A 24,647-nucleotide genomic window follows, 5' to 3' on the forward strand; every position below is an offset into this window, starting at 1 on the left:
CTTTGCGATCAAGTTCGCGATATATTAAACTTTATACATTTAAATAAATAAAGAAATCCATCATTAAATTCCAGCATCCCGGTAGCTAAAAGTAAATTAAAAATGTACATTTCTGAAATGAAAACATTGGAGTGCAGAAGTTAGGAAAGGTATAAAATAAATCAGCAAGAAATCTCAAAGAAAACAAGTCGGAGAATCCTATATTTTGTTTTTGCTAACGCTCACTGATCGGTGGTTGGATTTTAAGGGGTCCAGAATGTGACACCTGAGAACGCGGAGGAAGATGGCTCTTTGCTGCAGAGTCTGCATGCATTTAGTCGTTTACTAGTTCGCATTTTGGCAAAAAAGCTCAGTGGTCGCTAGACGAAGAGAGATGTACTTAACCAGGAGTCATATTTACAAGGCTAGGTAAAACACAGCTGTAGATTCCTGAGTAGAGCTGAAGTGGCTGGGGGACGGTGATGTGTGTGTGCATGACACAGAACTTCGGCTATTGGTTTTAATCCTTGATAGACTGCCTATCACCGGCAGGATCATAGATGGGGGTATATTGGATACACATCTGCTTCACTGGCTACCTTTTAGCTTATTTGTCTGCTCTAGAACCAGGCAACTGATTAAAAACATCTTACCCACTTGCCCATGCTGGGCGATACTTGAAAAAGTCCCTCCTCTACCAGTGCCTGTTTCCTTCTCTGCTCTAATTATCTGCTCATAGAAATGATCGAGTACTAATATTAAGGTGTACACTTACACACTTAAAAACTTTCCAATCGATTTCTTGATGTTGGGTGATTTTAACTTCAATTCTATTTGGTTTTGCAGTGGCGGCCTCTATTTACTGTGGATGTCGGGCGGGGGGAGGAGGATGGGGGAGTTGTAAAGTAAAATAATAAATAACACTTTTTTAAAACACTTGCCTTCAGGCTGGCCGTGCCTCTGTCCGCTCGCAGCTGCCACTCGCTCCTCAGAACAAGGAAGCACCAAGGCTCCAGACTCCCCTAGCCAATCATGATTGGTCTGACCACCGTGGTTCAGTGCTCAGAAGAGGAATGGGGGACTGGGCATGTTTTGCACGCACACTGTAATGCAGCCTGGGTGCAGAACATGTAAAGTGCGCATGACTCTCCTGGTCGGACAGTGAGGGATGGCCAAAAAGTTATGTGCACTTTAGAGTGGGGCAATCAACCACTCCTCCTCCCGCCCCCTGCTCTGGCAGTCCAGCCCGCCTAGCACAAGGAAAAAAAATTGACATGATGATAATGCTGGTTATCATTTAATTTGTCAATTTTTACACTGTATAAAGCAGTGAGGCAACGCTCCTCCGCCTTAGCGGAGGAGCCGCTAAAAGTGGAAGTGCTGTAAAATCTGGAAATTGTGAGAACAGTCCTCCTTGATCTATTTTGACTGTACAGTGAGAGCAGCGTGTACTTTTTTTGTCCCCAGAACACATTTGAGCTGGTCTTCCGTGCTGACTCGCTGAAAGACGTGCCTTGGTACCTCATTGCTGGAAATCACGACCACAACGGCAATGTGTCTGCACAGATTGCCTACACGAACGTCTCCAAGCGCTGGTGAGTAGTGACAAATGCCTCCATGGCAGAGGGATCTTGAGTGGGGTGGTCTTTAACACCTTCAGCGCGCGCGAATTTTCGCACTGTGCTGAAGGTCCTACTGAGCCAACGGGCTCATGACGGAACGGTTCCGTCATGAGCACAGCTCAACCGATGCTCATGGCGGAACCGTTCCGTCATGAGCATCGAAGGGGTTAAAGGCAGTCCGATCCAGCCAACAATAGGTGCAGGCTTTTGTTGACATGGGCAGGTCACAAATTAGGTGACTGCTTTCTTAAGTTTAAAAGAAAAAAATATTTTACACATTATATATAACTCATGCTGACTGCAAGGCTCCTTTTGCAAGCTCTACTTAAAAAGAAAAAATTAAGATGGAATACAGTGCAGTAACAGTCTGACATTGAGTTGCAGAAACACCTGCCCATACATGCGTTTCTGGAACTTGGTTTTAAAATGTGCAGGACTTATCATCGCCTTTAGCAAACTTGGTATATATATATATATATATATATATATATATATATCTCTACTACAAGCCTTTTACATAATCCCACTCTTACTTTGTTTTGGATTTCTTGTTTACATTTTGTAATCTTTTTTTCTTGTGATAACAAAGTACAGGGCTAAATCATTTATAAGCAAGGAGAACATTTAATCCTACTGGTTCCAAGGGCAATCTGAGATCAGTATAACCACATTATTGTGCAAATAGCGTGGCCTCCTTTGACAAGTACCTTTGTTTGCTGTTGCCATTGCTCTGGGTTGGGCGAATCGTGGCTGAAAGGTACTCTTTCCCTCTTCCACTCTCTATCTTAAGATCTACTAACTGATAAATCTATTAGACATTTGTGTTCATGCCACTGCAAAGTGTTAGAATTTCACTTTACGTGGAAGCTGCATTGACCAATGCAACCTTGGCCCCACTTTGTAGTGCAACTTGCTCATTCTCTACAGTCTACCACCCAGAGTTGGAACATTTCTAGATACCTTTCTAGACACAGTTTTGCACCTATTTAATAAATACTCCGCATCTAGTTTGACAGAGTGAAATTGCTTCATCCAAGGACCATACTAGCAGGCTTGGACACCCATAACCTACAGCAACCCTTCCCTAACCCTTGCCACTTAGCAAGACGCATCTTACATGTTCACTTCCGCAACCCAAAATATGTCTCCTTTCGCAGGATTACCCAAATCTCATGGTCAAAACATCACACAGTTGTCTTCCAACACAAGATTACCAAACAAACCTCTGCCATACTTGGTGCACCCACAACTACATACGGACCATGGAGCACGTTGAACATTTAGGAGCTAGAAACACAACTTACCCCTTACACTGATCTAGACTCAGTAAACTCAATAGAGAAACTTTAAGGATTTCTCCATTCAGTGTTTGATATCCTAATCCCATGGCAAACATCAAACTGTAAGAAACTGGATTATTATTTGGGAAAAGTAACTACCCACCTCAAGGAATAAAGACAACTATACATTATTGTGCAGACATGGGATACTTTTATTGGAGGGGTTCAAAGAGTGTACCAAAGACGATACTCACCCACCATGAGTTACCACTGACAAGCATATCCTTTTCCTTTATTCACTACTTATTCTCGCTCTGTTCATGCAGTTACACTGCGCATTATGGAACAACCACCTGATTTCTTCACACTCTGATGATTTCCCTTCTGCCTTAATCGGAGCACTGTGGGACACTGAGGTTAATTCAGATATACTGATATTGGAGGATATCAATGGCTATGTTTAATAGGTTTTACTACAAGTTTCTATGACAACAGATGTTACAATAAGTTGTATGTTGGCATCTTCTAAATATCTATATACTGTGCTTATTTACAGCACTTGTTATTTGGACTGTATCACTGCACAACTTCATGTTACTGTTCTGTATAACCATGTTCACATACACTAATATTTAGTTTTAGGAAAAAAAAGGAATAGTTGAAACCCTCATCCGGGTGACCCCTCAAGTCACTAAATTAACCTGAGCTCCACCCCCTGATAGCTTTGGCATAGAGCATGCAGGCTTAATTCAGGAAAATATGTAAAATATTAGAGCCGTACCAAAACAGTAATAAAGTAAACGTACAAAGCAATAAAAATCTCGAACAGAATTCTACAAATAGACTAAAATGTAATCAACAAATGTACACCAACATGACAAAAATTTAATGCGGGCAACAGCAGATATGAGCCTTTAAAGTTTCAAGTAGAAATTGTGCTAAATTGTATATAACGTCAATGATAGTCGATGGTCGCAGCAGACCAGGACTTGGGCACAAATTGTGGCTGACAGCGATAGAGTAAATCAACCAGGTTCAGCCTGATCATAGATCTTACCTTCTGACTTAGTCTTTAAGTCCCAATTCACCTCAAGAGCACACATCTAAAGCCCCCCAGGACCTTAGTGGAGGCACTTATAGACTCACTGAGTGTCAGGCAGAGGCCAACAGCATATTCAGTCCAGGTGCCACTAGTCAGCTGGGTACTTCGAACATAAGGTCTTTTGTATCCTGTTGTATTCTTGTAGCTTGAACAGGAGGTCAGCTTTATGACCCTTGGAGTCCACCCCTCTTTTCTGGGGACCTGTACTTTGGGTCCCCCAGATCAGACAGTATTTCCAGTCCTCTTAAGATCTTCCTCAGGTCTTGAACGTGTTTTGAAGTGGGTGGCTGGAGATGCCACATTTATGCCTGGCACTAACTAGTGGGGAGTGAGGAGATAACTCCTGGGCGTTCCCTAACCATTTGAGTAAAAGTTCCCACATCCAACCATACCCACTTTGGGCATTTTCATGATGGTGAAAGTCTTTTTCAACAGTAAACTTGGGCTTTGAGGACTGGTAGTATGTAGGAAGTATACTACAGTAATCCTACCGTCCTCTGACATCTCACACTAAACTCCAGTTTGAGACGGCCACTGTACCCACAATAAACCCAGAGACAGAAGTTTGGTTGGACAAAAGCAGAGTCCTCCAGCAACCTGATAGCAGAGCCACGGAAGTTGTCTTTGCATCCTGTTCTTTCCCCTTTCAAGCGTGCCACTAGGGTTATATGTAAACCCAGCTGACCTGTCGGGCAGGATTTGAGAATCCAGTAGGATTTGACACTGTAGTGTTAAAAAGGATGCCCACATCCCCCATCCTGCAAATTCAGTGGGGTTCAGAGAAGTCCTTTCCACCCATTCAGGTCAGCACCTGAGACATTTCACACCTATTAAGGCATAATTACTGGCTGGGAGCCGTTAGAGAGCCATTGCAAATTGGTCTCCTGGTACTTCAGAAAGGGAAATGGTACATGTCTAAAAGTAATTTTTCCATAATTATTAAAAAGCAGACTTTCCCGTTAAATTGGATTTTTACTAACTGTTAAAAAAAGTGAATTCTTTTCTAGCTGGTCCTATTCCTGTGATACAGTATTAGAATTATTTTGTAACCTTATTTGTTTTATTTTTAAACTTAAGGTAAAGAAGGTTCACAGTGATGCAATTAGTTCACAACATTCTTTCGCATTTCCTTGTTGCATGATCCCTCAAGCAAGAATTGACACTCGTCGTCTCCCTTCGACTCCTGCAATAATCATCAACCATTTTGAGTACTAGGGGCGGCTGGGTGCAGGGTGCTGTTTTGGCGTCTGGTGCCAGATTGTTTTCAATGGGGATTTTCGGGTTCGGTCTTTAGCTGCAGGTTCAGTCCAGGAAGACTTCTGGGAGGAACCAACAGCTGAGCAGGTAAGTTGAAGGGCTCTGGGACGTAGGTGCACCTCAGGTGTCTTTTGAGGTCGAATTTCACCTCACTAGTCCACTTGCGTTGGGGGTGGGGCAGAGAGTCTCGATGCAGAGGCTGCAGGTGACGTGGGGGAGTCCTGGAGGCGTCAACCTACGGTGGATTCGGACTTTGGAGCTCTGGGGGACCTCGCTGGGATCCTTTGGCCACTCGAACTCAGGCCGCAGGTGACGGGTGCAGTGGTGGTTCCCGGCGTCTGGTTTCTTTGTTCTCAGCAGGCTCAGAGTCTGTCTTGGGAGTTTCTCTTCAACAGAGCTGATGTTCACAGGAGATCCTGTCTTTGTTGAAGGCAGTCAGTCCTCCCAGGGTTCTGGAGTTCGCTGGCTGCAGGACAAGGCAACTTTTGGCACAGGATCTCTGGATACTGCAGACGGGCCAGTAGGGCTGGGGACAAGTCAGTTGCCTGCAGTCTCCTCTGCTGGGTGTCTTCTTTCGGCGTTCTTCTTCGTAGGTTGCAGGAATCTGCCTTCTTGGTTCAGGGCTGCCCCCTAAATACTGTATTTAGGGGGCGTTTTAGGGGTTTCGAGGTCAGTAGCCAATGGGCTTCTGACCTTACAGTGACTACACCTTTGGTGTGCTCACCTCACATGGGGGAGTGAGCACAATCCCTTATCCGAATTGGGGAGTGCCTGCTATCTGCAAGATGGGTGGCACTGGACTTACCTCGCCTCCCCCACCTGAGAGGTGGGGTAGGCAAAGGTGGGCACACCTTCTGGGCTGGCTAATTTATCCTGCCTGTCTTCCCTCCGAAAAGGAGGGGAGACTGGAAGGGGAGGCCTGCTCCTGATAACAGGAGAGGCTGGGGGTCGCAATACAAAGGCATCCAGGCCTTCGAAGCTACCCTGCTACGGATGGCTCTTCCTGGCCTGTGGGAGGTGTGAACACCTCTGCCCAGAAAAGACTTTGTTTCTGGGCTCAGGGAGCGATGGCTCCCACCACAGGGGTCCAGAAACATGTCTTGTGGTGGCAGACTGGTGTGTACCTGTCAGGGAACCCATCGGAGGCTGGTCGTTTTTCAGGGGGCATCTCAAAAATGCCCTGTGAGTGCATTTTTCTTTAAATCATCCCACACTGGCATCAGAGTGGGTTTAAAGTGCTGAGAAGTTTGATACCAAACTTCCCAGTTTTCAGTAAAGCCATTATGGTGCTGTGGAGTTTGTAATGACAAACTCCCCGCACCATAAACTCTTAATGGCAGAACTGCACTTACAATGTCTAAGAATTGGCTTACAGAAAAAAGAGAGAGTGGAAAACTCCAAGGGGAGGGACAACACAAAAGAAATTTTTAAGAACCCTCACTCACCAACCTAGTGGTGACATGCTTCATCACTGGGTTCCCACTGAAAAGACCTAATGTCTTTCCAGTGTGCTTCAACGCCTGTTTACAGCGGAGCTGGTTTTGTGTGTGTTGAGGGTGTTATTAGAGAAGCCAAATTAAGCTAAGTGAGTGCAAAGGAATAGAAAAAATTAAAAAGTGCAAGCACGTGACTTTCAAATATTTTATTACTTGTCCGGTCTGCACTGGTTAAAAACAAGGGTGAATGGACCATAGGTGTGGCCTTAATTATGGTAGACCCCTAGTCCATATAGGTGAATTTGGTCGACATGTTTCTGCTTTTAACGAGCCCGAGTCGCTCAGCTTTCTTCAGGACCTTAATAGTGTGATCCTCCGGTGGTGTACACGCCCTAAGGTGCACCCTGCCTTGAGGAAAAAGTGTAAAAAATATTGGAAATATTCTCTTCTTCCAAAAAAGTATATTTATACTTGGGGCTGTAAAGCGCATATAACTCACGTAGCAATTTTGCTGGAGTCATGTACCTGTGGGGAAGGAAAATTTCCGTAATTAGAGAGAGATATATATCCCCAAATAGATACGTTATTGTAAATGGAAAAAAACTGTTATGTCCCATCACCCTAAGCAAAAAGAAACACCCATCCAGTGGAATACTCATGATAAGTGTTATATAGCTTAGGTAGCATTATAATAGCAGGTAAAGGGTATCATTCCAAGCTCTACCAACATGTAAGCGTTACTGTGTCCCAAGTATTATGCAACAGCATTTTTGCAATTCTGAAATTGCATAAAAGGGACTGAATGTGGGATGTCTTCATGGCTCATGAGACAACAACAAAGCCCAACAATTCACTATTTGACGGTGAATAAAATAGAAGTACAAATGCCTGCAATTCGTCAAACTACACTAACCACATCTTACGCTAAAAAACGGAGTAATCATGCACTCCGTGGTTTATAGGGTTACAAACCACATTAACAGTACAACAAAGTAGGACAAAGGGTCTCGCTTTAAACTCACAGGAGGTATGTCGATATGGAACCTCATGGGCACATAACGCGGTGTGGGGTAATCTTCACGCTGCAATCTGTGCAGACGGAAAGAAAAACAAACCGGAATGTATTGGTTGTCAGCCCCCTAAAATGCGTGTAGGAATACAAAACGCGTAGGGTCAAGGGAACGTTTTCTGAATATGAACGTCCTACCAGGAATACCTGGTTACTTACTTTGCTGCAAGCGGCTCCCCTCTTTGCACCTAATCAGGCACCACCGCGGCCCGGACTGAACGCCGAGATGTCGGTGTTCTTGTTATTTGTTCTTCCTGGTTGTACCACGTGACTACAGAGGTCACGTGGTATTACCAACCAGGGTACCGGATTCTTAAAGGAGATGTGTACAATTCCCAGTGTGAGCCGTCTCAGATGTATTTTTAGCAAGTTAATTCGGAAGCATTTAAGAATGGGGAAGTTAATTATAAACCGAGCCAATGTCAGAATCTCGGATTTCGTTATCTACCACTTGCAGTAAAGTTTGGCCTGGGACAGCTGATTCCAGCGTTATATATTCTTATTTATGATGGGCTATCAGTGAATGGAGACCCAGTATCAACTTTCAGAAGGTGTTGAATGTAGCGTGACCGGTCTCTCAGACAAAACATTTTCACCCATATATGGGTTGATATTATGTATTGTTGGACAATTAAATCCGAACTGATCTAGCCTTTGGAGCACAGTGTATGTTCCATAGTCACTATTGCTAAATTAGGATGTGTTAAAATACATTAGGATGCAGATATACTAGGCTTTATTCTGAGTGTACATTAACAGAGCCCTGGGATCTTCATGTATTTTTCAGGATCCTTAATAATCTGTAAAGCTGTATTATGATTTTGAAGTCCTTCTATGTACAGATCTTATTATTGTTCTGTATATTGCGATTTCTTCTTAAAGCCTCTGATCCAATCCACTGAGACTTACATCAAAGATACCAAAAGCCTTCTAGCCTTACTTAAGACTGTTGAGTTACCCGATGAACCCATACTCCTAGTCACCATGGACATCGAGAGCCTTTATACCTGTATACCACAGGATGACACCATCAAGGTACTGGCAGATGCTCTTGATCAGGCCCCCTGGAACTTCACAGTCCCAAGAGGATTTGTGGTGGACTGCGCCACCCTTGCCTTAAAAAGGAATTATTTTGAATATGAAAAACAAATTTACCTGCAAACAACCGGGACATCTATGGGCAGCACTTTTGCCCCTTCGGTGGCGGGACTGTACGTATACAGTTTTGAGAAAAAACACATCCTGACGCCCACCAATCCTTTTTCCAATAACATCGTTCTATGGCAACGCTACATCGATGATATTCTGATGCTTTGGCAAGGAGATGAAGCCTCTTTACAACCCTTCCTCATTTGGCTGAATACTTGTGATCAACATTTGAGGTTTACAACTGAGTATGCCAGAGAAAGTGTCACTTTCTTAGACATTACGATCAACAAGAATGAACATCTCCTCAAGACCCAAACGTACTATAAGCCAACATCTAAGAATAACCTCTTGTTGTTCAGCAGCTTTCACCCTCGCCCTTTAAGGGAGAATCTCCCCTACGGGCAGTATCTTCGCCTGAGGCGCAATTGCAGTGAGTTGAACACCTACAAAAAACAAGCTGACGACCTGACGGGAAAGTTACTAAACAGAGGTTACCCGAGGAAAATACTGCAAAAAAGTCGGAAGAGGGCGACTAATCAGAACAGGGATGCACTACTGGAGACATACCCAAAGAACAACGAGGAAATCCCTCTAACGTGTGTAACCACGTATAACAGCTTCTCCAATGTAGTGAGTCGCAGCATCCAAAAGAATTGGAGGATTGTGATGAGTAACCAACTTAACTGGGAAAAACCCCTCTTTTCCTACAAAAGAGCCACCAGTTTAAAGGACTCTTTAGTCCATACTCGTCCCAAGAAGATACAGAACAAACAGGAACCTACCATACTTTCCTCTTGGAGATTGCCACCTGTGAAGGGGCATTTTCCATGTGGCGATTGTAGCATCTGCCATTTAACCACCCATACTAAATATTTGAACTTGGAACCAGGCAAGCAATGGGAACAACGAAGCCATACCAACTGCAATACCAGCAATGTCGTATATTTAATCACCTGCACATGCGGCCTAAATTATGTTGGTATGACCACAAGACGTGTGAAACTCAGAATCTGTGAACATCGCAGTAATATTCGATGCAAACGGAGCACCACCAAGCTGACTGCCCATTTCATAGAAAAGTATCACACACCGAACGACATGCGGTGGACTGTCTTGGAACAGGTCTTGGGTGATGAGAAGATCCTTTTTGAAAAGGAGCAATGGTGGATCCATCGATTTATCTACTCACCGCTCAGGCCTCAATGATGACATTCCCTGGGGACTGGTCTTACGACGATGAGTACCCCACCAAAAGACTACTGTATGGGCCCCTCAAGTAACACCAATAAGAAACATGAGTTTTGGAATTCATCATCGTAATTCCTATACAGAACAATAATAAGATCTGTACATAGAAGGACTTCAAAATCATAATACAGCTTTACAGATTATTAAGGATCCTGAAAAATACATGAAGATCCCAGGGCTTTGTTAAAGTACACTCAGAATAAAGCCTAGTATATCTGCATCCTAATGTATTTTAACACATCCTAATTTAGCAATAGTGACTATGGAACATACACTGTGCTCCAAAGGCTAGATCAGTTCGGATTTAATTGTCCAACAATACATAATATCAACCCATATATGGGTGAAAATGTTTTGTCTGAGAGACCGGTCACGCTACATTCAACACCTTCTGAAAGTTGATACTGGGTCTCCATTCACTGATAGCCCATCATAAATAAGAATATATAAGGCTGGAATCAGCTGTCCCAGGCCAAACTTTACTGCAAGTGGTAGATAACGAAATCCGAGATTCTGACATTGGCTCGGTTTATAATTAACTTCCCCATTCTTAAATGCTTCCGAATTAACTTGCTAAAAATACATCTGAGACGGCTCACACTGGGAATTGTACACGTCTCCTTTAAGAATCCGGTACCCTGGTTGGTAATACCACGTGACCTCTGTAGTCACGTGGTACAACCAGGAAGAACAAATAACAAGAACACCGACATCTCGGCGTTCAGTCCGGGCCGCGGTGGTGCCTGATTAGGTGCAAAGAGGGGACCCGCTTGCAGCAAAGTAAGTAACCAGGTATTCCTGGTAGGACGTTCATATTCAGAAAACGTTCCCTTGACCCTACGCGTTTTGTATTCCTACACGCATTTTAGGGGGCTGACAACCAATACATTCCGGTTTGTTTTTCTTTCCGTCTGCACAGATTGCAGCGTGAAGATTACCCCACACCGCGTTATGTGCCCATGAGGTTCCATATCGACATACCTCCTGTGAGTTTAAAGCGAGACCCTTTGTCCTACTTTGTTGTACTGTTAATGTGGTTTGTAACCCTATAAACCACGGAGTGCATGATTACTCCGTTTTTTAGCGTAAGATGTGGTTAGTGTAGTTTGACGAATTGCAGGCATTTGTACTTCTATTTTATTCACCGTCAAATAGTGAATTGTTGGGCTTTGTTGTTGTCTCATGAGCCATGAAGACATCCCACATTCAGTCCCTTTTATGCAATTTCAGAATTGCAAAAATGCTGTCGCATAATACTTGGGACACAGTAACGCTTACATGTTGGTAGAGCTTGGAATGATACCCTTTACCTGCTATTATAATGCTACCTAAGCTATATACCACTTATCATGAGTATTCCACTGGATGGGTGTTTCTTTTTGCTTAGGGTGATGGGACATAACAGTTTTTTTCCATTTACAATAACGTATCTATTTGGTATGCTATGTCCTTGCAGTGTGGGGTGCCACAAGGGTCGGCTCTCAGTCCGACCCTATTTAACATTTATGTCGCCCCCCTTGCAAGGCTAGTAAAATCTCAGGGGATGGAACTGGTGTCATACGCCGATACTAAAAGGGAAAACACCCTGTCTTAAACGTTTTTAGGTACGGTATCCTACCTTATGAACACAGAGAATTAAATACTTAGGAAGTCTATAAACCTATAGACTCTCAAAAATCAAATGAAATAAAGCTTAAGCAGGGCAGTGCTGGGTAGACAAGTAGACAAAATGAATGAAGCAAGATAATAACACCAAGTAAGAAGATATGTCAGAATACAAACAATAAAATTTATTACCTCCCGAACGGGTTACAATCTAAAAGAATAATTTAAAAACCACTAAAAAAGTGGATAGTTCATAAAAACAATCTACAAGCAAGTGAACACAGTCAATGACACCCAGATTATGGTGTCACTGGCCCACTCAGTATCATCATCCGCCACCAACTTCAGGATCTGTATGCAGACAGTCTCTGATTGGATGCTTCAGAACTCCCTGAAGTTAAATGGTGACAAAACTGAGATCCTGGTCTTTGGCAAGGACCAGGATATCTGGTCGGATGAGTGGTGGCCGGCCTCACTGGGAACTTGTCCATCCCCTTCCCAGTCAGCAAGAAATCTTGGGGTAATCTTTGACACCTCCTTATCCATGACTCTGCAGGTCAACCGTACGGTGGCCACCTGCTGGAGTGTTAAAGATTCTCAGGAGGATCCTTCACTATCTCTCTCCCTCAGCACGCAAACAGGTGGCAGTAGCATTGATAGGTTCAAGGTTGGACTACTGTAATGCGCTCTATGTAGACTCCAACAAGGGGCTCATTCAGCGATTACAGGTAGTTCAAAATGCGGCTGCTCGCTTTGTCTTAGCACTTCCCAAAGCTTCATCTGCTACGATGGCCAGAAAGAGCCTTCATCGGTTGCCCATTCATCTCAGGATCTCGTTTAAGATCCTCTGTCTTGTCTATCGAGCTTTGGCAGAGGGCTCTTCTGACCCCCTTGGTGCCCTGCTGACCCGGTATCAGCCTGGTAGATCTTTAAGATCTTCTGAGATGAATCTGTTGGTTGTCCCACGTACCAAAAGGGTTCGTTGGGGAAACAGAGCTTTTTCCATTGCTGCTCCCAAACTATGGAACTTGTTACCTCTTGAGATTAAGATGCAACCTTCTCTGTCTTCCTTTAAAAAGGCGCTCAAGACCTGGTGTTTTGTCAGGGCTTATCCGTAATTAGGATCAGTCTCTGTTGTCCGGTATTATTTGGTTAGGCGCCTTGACGCCCATCTGGGCTTAGTTGCGCGTTAAAAAATCGTTTTTCATTTTTTCATTTCATTTCATTTCATATATATCTCTCTCTAATTACTGAAATTTTCCTTCCCCACAGGTACATGACTCCAGCAAAATTGCTACGTGAGTTATATGCGGCTTTACAGCCCCAAGTATAAATATACTTTTTTGGAAGAAGAGAATATTTCCAATATTTTTTACACTTTTTCCTCACGGCAGGGTGCACCTTAGGGCGTGTACACCACCGGAGGATCACACTATTAAGGTCCTGAAGAAAGCTGAGCGACTCGGGCTCGTTAAAAGCAGAAACATGTCGACCAAATTCACCTATATGGACTAGGGGTCTACCATAATTAAGGCCACACCTATGGTCCATTCACCCTTGTTTTTAACCAGTGCAGACCGGACAAGTAATAAAATATTTGAAAGTCACGTGCTTGCACTTTTTAATTTTTTCTATTCCTTTGCACTCACTTAGCTTAATTTGGCTTCTCTAATAACACCCTCAACACACACAAAACCAGCTCCGCTGTAAACAGGCGTTGAAGCACACTGGAAAGACATTAGGTCTTTTCAGTGGGAACCCAGTGATGAAGCATGTCACCACTAGGTTGGTGAGTGAGGGTTCTTAAAAATTTCTTTTGTTTTGTCCCTCCCCTTGGAGTTTTCCACTCTCTCTTTTTTCTATACACTTTGTTTTTCCACGAAGTTGTCCTTTATTGTGTTGTCACTCTTCTGTTGTTTAAAAATAGTAAGAAAAGGGGTGTGAGAGTGTACATCTAAACCCTTTCTCTCTTGTTGTTCTTGGCTAAGAATTGGCTTAGACACTGTAGGGTACAGGGCTTATGCACCTGTACCCTCACCACTGGTATAGTGCACCCAGCTAGAGGAGTGGCTGACCTATGTCAGGACAGTGGGTTGTAGGCATGGCACATGTGTGCCATGTCAACCCTTCACTGTGTTCTGACCCAAAACCCGCAGCATGCAATGGCAGTGTGGGTGTGTGTGTGTGTGTGTGTGTGTAAAGGTACAGGGCCTCTAAGGGTGGCACAATAAGTGCTGCAGCCCTTCGAGGCCTTCCCTGGCAACAGTGCCCTTGGTACCCAGGGTACCTTTTACAAGGGACTGACATGGCCAGAGAGGTGCTAATTGGGGGTACAAGGTACCGTTTTTTGGAAAGAACACAGACCCTGGGAACCTGATTGGCAGGGACCCAGGGCACATCAAGTCAAAGGGCATCAGTAGTCTGGCAAAAGGTGTGTGTGTGGGCGGGGTGTTACTGCAACAGCAACCCAGCTTCCTACAATATATTTTTTGTTCACTATTAGGTACAGTCCGCAAAACAGTAACCTGGCCTAGAGAAGGTCCGCACTGCATGGTATGCCTAATATAACACATTAGGTGTGTGTGGTATGTCTGTTTCCAATATCACTTCAAGTTCCTCATATTGTCGATTCAATAATTACTTCTAATGGGCTACTCCTAGACCTTATGTAGAAACGTGACCTCTCTCACATTGCATCTGACACAGGTGAGAATCTAGACCCTCCCAATTTTAAACAGTCTGCTTCTACTGTAGTATGACCTATGTAGATAATCAACTGCATTAGCCTCAGCTTGGCTTTTATCGCCACCACCCAAAGGTGCATCAGTGCGGCATCCCAGTCCACATTCTCCATGGCTCCCAGATCTTATTCCCAAGGGTTTCAGACTCTTTTAATGGTATCTTGCTTACTATTAATTACGGTCCTGTGTATGTGTGAAACCATCTTGGTACTAATCTCTCCCCCCTTTCTCCGCCTGATAGTCTGCCCTCAAGTGGGCTGCAGTGTGGTACCTCTTTTCAGTCGATCTCTTCCTCCCACAGTACATGCTGTAATTCAAAGTATTTATATATCTCTAGTTGGGATGCTGGCCATATTTCTCTCTAAGTCTTTGAAGAGTTTTATTTTCCCTCCGGATCTATCACCTTCCCTATCGTAGAATGCCTATTGAGCTCCACTGTCGGAAAATAGTCAGCTGCCTTACATCTTTCAACATGTGCCCTTTCCATAGGGAAATCAGCTTTGTTACTTTGCCTTCCCTCTCCAGATATCTTGTAACCTTATCCCAGGAGTCCAGGCCAACCTGTGTGGGCTCTAGCAGTTAGCTTATCTTTGTTTTTCCGTATATGTAATGGATGTATGTGTGTGTTTCCATTTTCAGTCTCTCCAATCTAGCCGGTGTAAGAAAGTGAGTTTCTGTTGCAGCAACCCCCCCCACTTTTTTACCTGATGTACTTTTCCTAGATGTGCCCTGGGTCCCTGCCAATCAGGTACCCAGGGCCTGTGTTCCTTCCCTAAACACGGTACTAGAGCCTAACCCCAATTGGCTTCTCTGGCCCCATGTCAGCCCCTAGTTAATGGTACCCTAGGTACCCAGGGCATTGTGACCAGAGAAGACCTCCTAAGGGTTGCAGCACTTATTGTGCCACCCTTAGGGGCCCTGTACCCTGACACACACACACTGCCTTTGCAGGCTGAGTGTGCTGGTGCAGATCCAAACAAGGAGTCGACATGGCACACATCCCTGTGTGCCATACCCACAAACCCACTGCCCTGGCATACATCAGCCACCCCCCTAGCTGGGTGCCCTATGCCAGGGGTGTGGGCACATGTGCATAAGCCCTGTGTCCCTACAGTACCCAGGGCTATTCCTGGGCACTGTAAGTGCAGTGATGCCATTAAGAGTATATGGTGCTGGGAGGTTGTCATTACGAACTCCACAGCACCATAATGGCTACACTGAAGACTGACAAGTTTGATACCAAACTTCTCAGCACATCACACCCACACTGATTTAATGTAAAATGCACTACAGAGGGCCTCTTTGAGATGCCCTCTGGAACCTAACCTCCACGTCTTGTCTGAGAGGCTGCCTAGGCTGCCACACAGCAGACATGTGTCTGGACCCCAGGGTGGAGAGCCCCCATTCTCCTGGGCCTGGCTGGGAAGCTTCAAAGGCATTCCGCCTTTGTGAGCTTCTCCAGACCACTTGCTGTACTCAGCAACTGCCCCCCCCCCCCCCCCCTAGTTCTGACCCCCACTCTGGCGGGAAGACTGGCAGGAAACCCTAAGTCAGTAAGAGGGGTGTGCCAGCCTGTGCCAACTCCACCCCTCAGGTGGGAGAGGCGAGGCGAAGCACGACCCCGGGCTTCGGCCATCTTGAAGATGGGGAGCCCTGCCCAATCACAGCTAGGCTCCTCCCCCCCACCCCACACACACAGGGGAGGAGCAGGCTAGGGTGTGTACCCACCCCAGGACAGGGACCCATTGGTCCCTGCCCTTGCCCTACCTGTAACACCCCTAAATTTAGTATTTAGGGGCACCCTGAACCTTCCTTCCTCAGATCCAGATTCCGAAACAAGAAAGAAGAACCAGGAACAAGAAGACCTGCTGTGCAGCTGCTAAAAAGAGGAAGACACCAACTGATTTTGGCCCCAGCCCTGCTAAATCCGGCGTCTCAAGTGGTCAGTAACCTCAAAAACCCCAGAGGACCTGACTGCCTTGTGACTCTGACTACCTGGGTCTCCCACGACCAGTGGTACTGCTCAAAGCAAGTAACATGCCCTGGCATCAGCCCGGAACTACCAACCCTGCACACTCTGTACCCACCAAGCCTGGCCTGTGCTGGAGTGAACCAAGACCCTGAGGACGTCCCCCTGGCGATGCTGCCCTGGAATCCAGTGCCCAAGGACCCTCCTCGACGATCCTGACGACGCCTGCAGCCTCAGGACAAAGGATCCCTCCGACCGCGACCAGCAGGGGGTAAGATTTCCCGATCTCAAAAGACAGCACTGCACCCGGCGCCCCACAGCAACCTTTGCCCAACTCCTGGGTGCCTACCTATCCTCCAAATCCCAACTTACCCCTCGAAGTGTTTGTCGCTTCAGAAGATCCTCCGTCCCCGAGCCTGCAGCCTTTGTTCCCTTTCCAAGATCTCCATTGAATAACATTGAGCGCTCGACGGTTTAAAAGCACCCTGCACCCAGCTGCCCGAGTGCCTCTGGCAGTGCAACCTTTGTCCAATACTACTTCCCCATTTGCCCTGAGCAAGTGACCAGGAGCCCAGCTCCCACAGCCGCGTGGCCTGCTAGCCAGCAGCCACCAATCGAAGGCACCTGCCTCTCATTGTATAACATTGGGCCGAACTACCTCTGCACACGGCTGCCCCTGTGCCGCTGAGGGTGTACCAACTGAACCTACCAGACCTTGGGGGATCCCTGAGTCTATGCCCAGATCCTCAACTCTGCCAGTCAAGTACTTACCTAAAAGCTGATAACTCACTTTTTTCCCATAGGCTAACATTGACTGGTTTCACTTGAAATTTCTTCCAAGTGTGGAGTTTTGAAGCTTTAAAATATTCATCTAAAATCAGCCGAATAACGAATACCGAATTACTTACCTGTGATCAGGAGAGAAGCCAGTACTGTACTTTTTAGCCCAGTACTGAACCGCAAAAGTAATCATAACTGTATTTACTAGTAACTTAAATTTCTTCCATAGGAAACCATTGACTGCTTTTCTGTGAAATTTCTTGTCTATTTTTGCAAACTACAAATATTCCTTAAAAATCGTACAAACTACTAAACCGTAATTACTTACCTGTCTTAAGTAGAGATCCCAGTGCTGAACCTAGGAGTCCAGTACTGGATTACAAAAATAACGAGAACCTACTTTACCTGTGACTTGAATTTCCTTCCATAGGATAACATGGCAAGTTTTTCACTGAAAAATTTCGAAGTGTCAACTTTGAAAATACATTTATATTCTTTAAAAATCACAACTGTAACCAAAACGCTTTTACTTAACTGTTTACAGCTTAGGTCCCGGGACTGAATCCAGGATCCAGTCCTGTGGTTAGAAAAGTAATCCTTAAAGTAATCAACTGCATTTATGTAGAAAAACCCATTGAGCTTCATGTTAAATTGTGCTTAGACTTGTGTTGCCTATTGCAACCACTGTAACTTTTGTGCTTACAAAGTTTATTGCCATTCTGCAAAGTAACTACCTGAAGTCACTCATATTGAGAAAAGTTTATTTTTATACCTGTTGGTTCTAAAAATAAAACAACTATATCTTTTGATAGAAAAACAATTGGCCTGGAGTTCAGTTCTTGAGTGTGTGAAACCTTTTGCTGACGGAGTGTGTACAACAAATGCTTTACACTCTCCTCTGATACTGCCTTACTGCTCGACCACACTACCACTTTAGAGAGTAAGTTCAGATCTGACTTTAACCTCTGTTATACCTCTGGAGATTGTGGACTCTATACACACTGTACCTTACTTTCGTCCTGTGTGTGTATATATATATATATATATATATATACACAGCCACTTTCTTACAGCCGGATCTACGTTCAGTGCAAATCCCCAGTTATGGACGATCTGTAACTGAAAAGCCTACCAGTACTCCCTGATGTCTGAGATCCCTCCATTGTTTATTGCCCTCGCTAAGGCTAGGGGTGCTAGGGGTCTCTCCATCCTATCGCAGTGTGCTAACGTCTTATCACTCCTATCAAAGTAGGAGCCTAGTATGATGTAAAGGATATTTTGTAAGTTATTCATCAACGGCAGGAGTGTGATCGTTTTAAATATTGCTGCTCTCTATCCCGGACAGGGAGAGTTTCTCGTCCATCTTTGTGTCAGGCTGGAATTCTCAAATGTCCACTTCTACGTTTCTGTCAAGAAATTTGGTCATCATTTCTGATACCTCAATCCTAGGATATCTGAAGCCCCTGCTCAACACAGTAAAATGCAGTATGTGCCCATTGCGTATAGCACCAATATACTTCTGTTATTCCTCTATCCTGAAGTTCTCAAAAGACCAGAAAATGTAAAGGGTCGCTGGAACGAACATCTCAGGATTTGTGAGGTAAAGAAAGATTTTATCCACGTAAACTGAAATCTTTTCTGATTCCCTTATCATGTCAGAAAATTCTGTGATGTGCGCCAGAAGTCTAATCCATTATGCTACAGATACTATGAAGAGGGCAAAGAGGAAGCGGGAGAGTGGGCAACCATATCTGCTGCCACGCCCCGGTGGGAATGTTTGATACCACTCAGTTTACTTTTACAGCGGCAGTCAAGACCTTCTATAATTGCATCAACCAATTAAAAAAATTCGGACCAACCCAAATGCTTTTAGTGTCTGACTTAAAGTCGACTAGTCAGTCAAATCAAACGCCCTTTGGACATCTAATGACTTTATGGCGAGTGACTCCTGCAAATGCCGCATTTCATACAACCAATTATGTAGTCTCCTGGGATTGTCTGGTCGCTGTCCCCAGCATAAACCCTACATGATTGTTATGTACTAGGGAATCCATTATTTTGGCGAGCCGAGTCGCTTAGATTTTATCCAGGATTTTTTTTCAGTATTAATGAGTGAGAGGACTCACAGAGGTTACTGGGCTTGCCAAGTTTGTGTATAACTGCTATAGTCACATGACACGGGTCTGGGGAATCATACCCTCTCTTCCCTTTTCTTGAACCAAATTTAGGATAATGGGGCAGTATTCGTATTTTAATCTTTACAGTGGTTTTCTACATCAGACAGCCAGGTCTGCCAATGTGAAAATATATTTTGAATGCTAGCCACTGTAAGGACGTGTTAACATTAATCTTGTACATGTCCTACTTTTAAATACAATTTGCCCTGCCTTGTGGGTTACATAGCCTAGATAGGGAGTAACTTCTTAATATTTCGAAAATATTTTTTTACTTGTCAAAAAGGTTTCTTTTGACAGTCAAATTTCGTTTTTATATTTACACTGCTAAAGGCAGATTACCATGGTACGTCTGAAGCCATTTTTTCACTGCTACAGTAGTGAACAGCACAATAGATGATGCAGTCCACTAGTGAAATCTAAATAATATGCTCTGTGTGCACCTTGTACCATATACTATCGACTTATAGGTAAGTTAAATATGCCAGTTAGTTATGCCAATTCGATTCTGTTTAAAACTGGGAGCACAGGTGCTTTACTACTGCTCAGCAGAGGTAAAGTTCAGAGTGTTGCAGCCTTCAAAAACAGATAGGGTGAAAATATGGGACCATGCACAAGGAGGTAGTTTAAGTTCATACAAAACGCTGCAAAAGAAGAGCCCCTTGAATGACTGCATAACTGAAGAAACAAAAATAAAATAAACACGAGTTGCAATGCTTCTACGGACCTGGAACAAATCTAGCGACTCACACAGACAATCGGCGAATACTTCCAACTCAGGAAATCTATGCTTCAGACTAATACCTCCTTTTATATTCCAACCATACAAGGAAAAGTAACTTTGGTGTCACGTCTTTCTCAGTACAAGCAGCCAAACTGTGGAGCGCTCTACCAGCAGAGATCTGCGTTAGTGAAAACCACATGACCTTCCTAAGACTGGCAAAGAGCTGATTCTGTCCTACATGATCATAAGTAAAAAGTTTCACTCAATGATACCATAGCAGCTTACAGCTGTAGGAGGAACATGATACAATAAGCATTGGCAAAGCCAGTAGGTCTAGCCTTCGAGACTTAATGGCCTTGTCAATGGTTTTTCAGCCATGCTATACAACATCCCCAATGCTCTACAGTGTGGCTAAATAAGAAAAAGCAGGCCATGTCATTTTGTAGATGCAAGAGTCTGAGTTGTGCTAATCGTCCACAATATAATGCTTCCTACTACTTTACAAGAATGAAGACTACCTGGGAATATTTGCATTAATGAAACACCTTTGTAGCACTGCTTTTCCATAATGTATATATTAAACCAGTATTACAAAGTAAAGTTTGTGTAACTTGTAAATATTTTAACAATTAACCAATGAATAGTTGTTTAAAATAGTTTAAACAACATTTCCAACTTTGTATTGAGGACTTGCAGAAGTGGTATATGAATGAATTAAAACAAAATCGACCCCATCCATCAAAGATCTTGCTAAATGAATTCAACTCTCGGGGTGGTGCAAGACTAAGGCAAGTGCAGCTTGCTGCCCCAACAAAAGAACCCACGTGATTGCAACAAATGGCTAGGAGAGTTGGAGCCTCTAAACGGCAAAATGTAATTTTATGTGGGTCTCCGAAATCCTTGTCTGTGAATTGGTTAACACTACATCCTTCAACTGGAATGTTACTAGTAATGTTGCAAACACTGGACGTGTTTGCAGTCAGTCCACAAGAATGCCCCTTGTGCGTGCTTGCCTACTTGCCATGGCGTATGTGAGATTTCATGGGCAATCGCCTATTTGATCTGCATTCTTTTCCGGCATCAGTTTTCTGAGTTCAATCCGATCACGCGATAAAGTATTTGATTCTCAGGCCTTTGCTAATATAACTGGTATCCAGCAGATGGCACAAGTAGACTGTTCTATATGTATGGTTGAATGAATAAACGAAAAGGCATTTGTATAGCGCACGCATACTCCTCGGATTGTCCCGGTGCTGAAAATTGGAAAGCATGCCAACCGCAAAAAAGAGTTTGTCTTATTCAGTTTGTTAGAACAGCCAGGTTTTTATCTTCTTCCTGAAAACAGGAGTTCCCTAGGGAGTTTAGTCCATGCCGTTGAACTAGGAAACATCTTCCCTCGGTTCTGGCCCGGCGAATTTTAGGAATACTGGCTAAATAGCAGTGTGCATATCGCAGATCTCTTGGGGGGCATCCACACTTATCCTCTTACTCAGGTACACAACTCCCTTCTTATGGAGGGCTTTATGTGCCAGGGCCAATGTCTTAAAAAGAATCCTCTTTTTGATGGGAAGCCAATGAAGCACCCTAAAGTGTGGAGATGTATGTGCTCTTGGACCAAGAGTGAGAATTCTTCTGACTGCCACATTCTGGACTACCTTTAAACGCCTTAAAAGATATTCCTTGGGGGCCTAAATAGAGAGAGCATTTCCATAGTCAAGCCTGGAGGGTGATCAGGGCTTGGACCTCAGTTTTCCTAGTTTCTACTGACCGAAAAGGAAAGCTTTCTTTTCAGAGAGGGTAGGATCCCAAAACAGGAGCCCTCCAGTGTCTGAATTTGGTGTACATTTGAATTCCCATGTTTTATTACTGCACTTTGTTGTGTACCTGGGAGCGGGCGCCTGGTTGGGGGGGGGGGGGGGGGTGTCTTGTGGCCACCAAGTGCCCCACAACTCAGGCGAGGAGTTGCCAAAAAACATAATCTCTATTTTATTGGGGTTGCATTTTAGTTGTTTAGATGATAGCCAATTGAACATCTAGGAAAGACTGGACTTAATAGCCTTTCGAACAAATTCCTTCGCTTTTTCACAGGTAAAAAGCAGCTGAGTGTCATTTGTATATGATATTACTTTTGCCCCCAGAGCCTCTGCCAACACGGCTAGCGGTGTATTGTAAGCATTGAATAATGTAGGACTCCGTGCCGACCCCTGAGGGACTACTACAGCCTGTGCACGGATTGAGGATGAGCACAGAGGAATCCACACTTCTTGACTGTTATTATTTGAAAGGAGGTGCCACTTCAAGGCTAGGTCTTCAATCCCAATAGCCCAAAGGTGGGCCAGCACTCTTTTGTGGGGACCGTATCAAAAGCCACTGATAGGTCTAGCAAAATCAAAACAGCCTAGCCACCATTGTCTAGCGTGCCTTTGATGTGACCAATTACTTCTAACAGAGCTGTTTTGGTGCTACAGTTGACACTAAAGGCCGACTGACTAGGGTGAGGGAGGTTATTATTTACAAGGTAACCCAAGATGTGAGTTAACATGCTTTTCCAAGATTTTTTAAAGTACTGGAAGAAGGGAAATCGGCCTGTAGTTGGCTTGAACTTTAGGGTCCGCCTTCGGTTTTATAACTCAGGTAAGATGTTAGTATGTTTCTATCTAGTGGGCTCCTTACTGGATGACAGGGATTCATTCAGGACACTTTTTACAAAGGGTCTGATAACCAGAGCCACTTTGGCGATTAGGGTGGACGGGCTGGGATCAGATGGGGCCACTGAATTAAGTCTCTTAATGGCCCTTATTCATCCATACAAATATAAGGGAGGATAGATAAAGTGTGTTTTTTTAGTCTGGGCATGTGTCTATCTTGTGGGTACCGTACCGGACGACCGTGATTTATTCAGGACTCTGTTTACAATGGGATTGATAACCTGAACCACTTAGCGAGTAGGCTAGGCAGGGATCAGATGGGGACCCTTACATACGTATCTTAATCGCCATTAGAGATTCATCCCTAGAAATATGAGGGATTATAGATCAAGTGGGCTCCTCCAGAGTACTTTTGTTAGAACCATCCAACTCGACGAGGCTTTCTGCTGCCTGAGTAGCATTCAGCAAATTTGCTTGAATTGTAATTTTTTTTTTGCATGGCCATACTCTGTAAGCTGCTTGCACCATTCGACAGAATAATGTAGACTATTAGTTACCGCCTCTGGATTCACAATGTAAAAAAAAGTCTTTGGATTTTTATCTGAGTGTTCAATTTTCTTTTCAAGGAACAGTTGTTTTTTTCTAGCTGTACCTAAGAATAGTACTCCTTTAATGCTGATCTATGTATGCCTCCGTATGTCATATTATAGTTTTTTCACCATTTTCTTTCACGCCGTTTACAGTGTTTTTTATGGGACCGCAGATTTTCCTTAAACCCAGAGCCGACTGTTTAATTCTAAGGGATTGTGATGCGATAAGAGGGGCTAGGTCGTTGATATTGTTGAGAATCCTGTCATCGGTGCGCTCAGCAGAGCGCATTTCTCCTGAGGCGGAAGCCGGGAGCAGCATTTAGCGCGTTTTTTAAAAATTGTGTTTTTAAACTGTTCTGACTGCGCGTTTTGCACATCCCACGTACCCTTTCCTCATTATTCATTTGGCCTGTCCCTCTGCAGCCGATTAGGCGCTGGGAGGGGAACTATTAGCAAGTTGAGCTGCCATCTTAGGGGAAGGTTCTGGTTGACGGTGCAGTTGGCCGGCCGCTCCCACCCCCTGTCAGCATAAAAAGGTTAACATCATCTCGGCCGCGCAGTGGGCGCGCCCAAGGCAAGCCCGTCTGCGCCCGTTCGTGCAGGGACCGGGCCTAGGGCCAAAACCCCTGTACAAAAATATAAAGACCGGAGTAGGATTAGCTATTCTAGTCAAGAACTCCGCTCACTAAGACCCAGGGCTATTTGCCCTGTTATCAAGATGCACCAGGAAACTAAAAACTGTCCAGCTTGCACTTGCACCTTTAGCTTCTCACCTATTGGTGCACCTCTCCCGCCCCACACTCAGTCTAACAGAGTAGATTGCAAACTCACCACCATTAAGGCCGGTTTAGTTAACGCCAGGTCGCTGGTGAAACACAACACTCATACAGCTGAATTGATTGAGAGCCAAAATTTGGATCTACTGTTTATTACAGAAACTTGGGCAGATGAAGTCTCTGACCATGATCTGGCCTTGACAATTCCACAGGGCTTCTCCATCTGCAGAGCAGACAGAAAAGAGAAACGAGGGGGGGACTAGCAGTTATAGCTAAAGATAGGTTCAGGGTCAAGAGTTCGGATAAAGGCAGCAACCCGAACTGCAAGACATTGATCTTTCAGATCAAGGTCACCAACAATTACACGTTTAACATACTACTTATTTACAGGCCGCCCAGTGCCAAAACACCTTTGATTTATTTATTAAGTCAATTTTTAGAATCGAGTGTGACTGGCCCTGACTTTACGATATTGGGAGACTTTAATTTACATCTGGA

The 24,647-nt window shown here is 44.3% G+C and overlaps 1 protein-coding gene across 1 annotated transcript in view; it reads left to right on the forward strand.

The window, feature by feature from the left end:
- Positions 1–24,647, forward strand: part of ACP5 (acid phosphatase 5, tartrate resistant) — a 49,935-nt gene that overhangs the window by 16,141 nt on the left and 9,147 nt on the right. The window contains exon 3 of the mRNA XM_086962545.1: positions 1,447–1,574. Within this exon, the coding sequence (XP_086818671.1) occupies positions 1,447–1,574 (128 nt within the window). The remainder of the gene's footprint in view (positions 1–1,446; positions 1,575–24,647) is intronic.

The sequence above is a fragment of the Lissotriton vulgaris genome, chromosome 1_1 (assembly GCF_964263255.1).
Source record: "Lissotriton vulgaris chromosome 1_1, aLisVul1.2, whole genome shotgun sequence".
Classification (NCBI taxonomy): Eukaryota; Metazoa; Chordata; class Amphibia; order Caudata; family Salamandridae; genus Lissotriton; species Lissotriton vulgaris.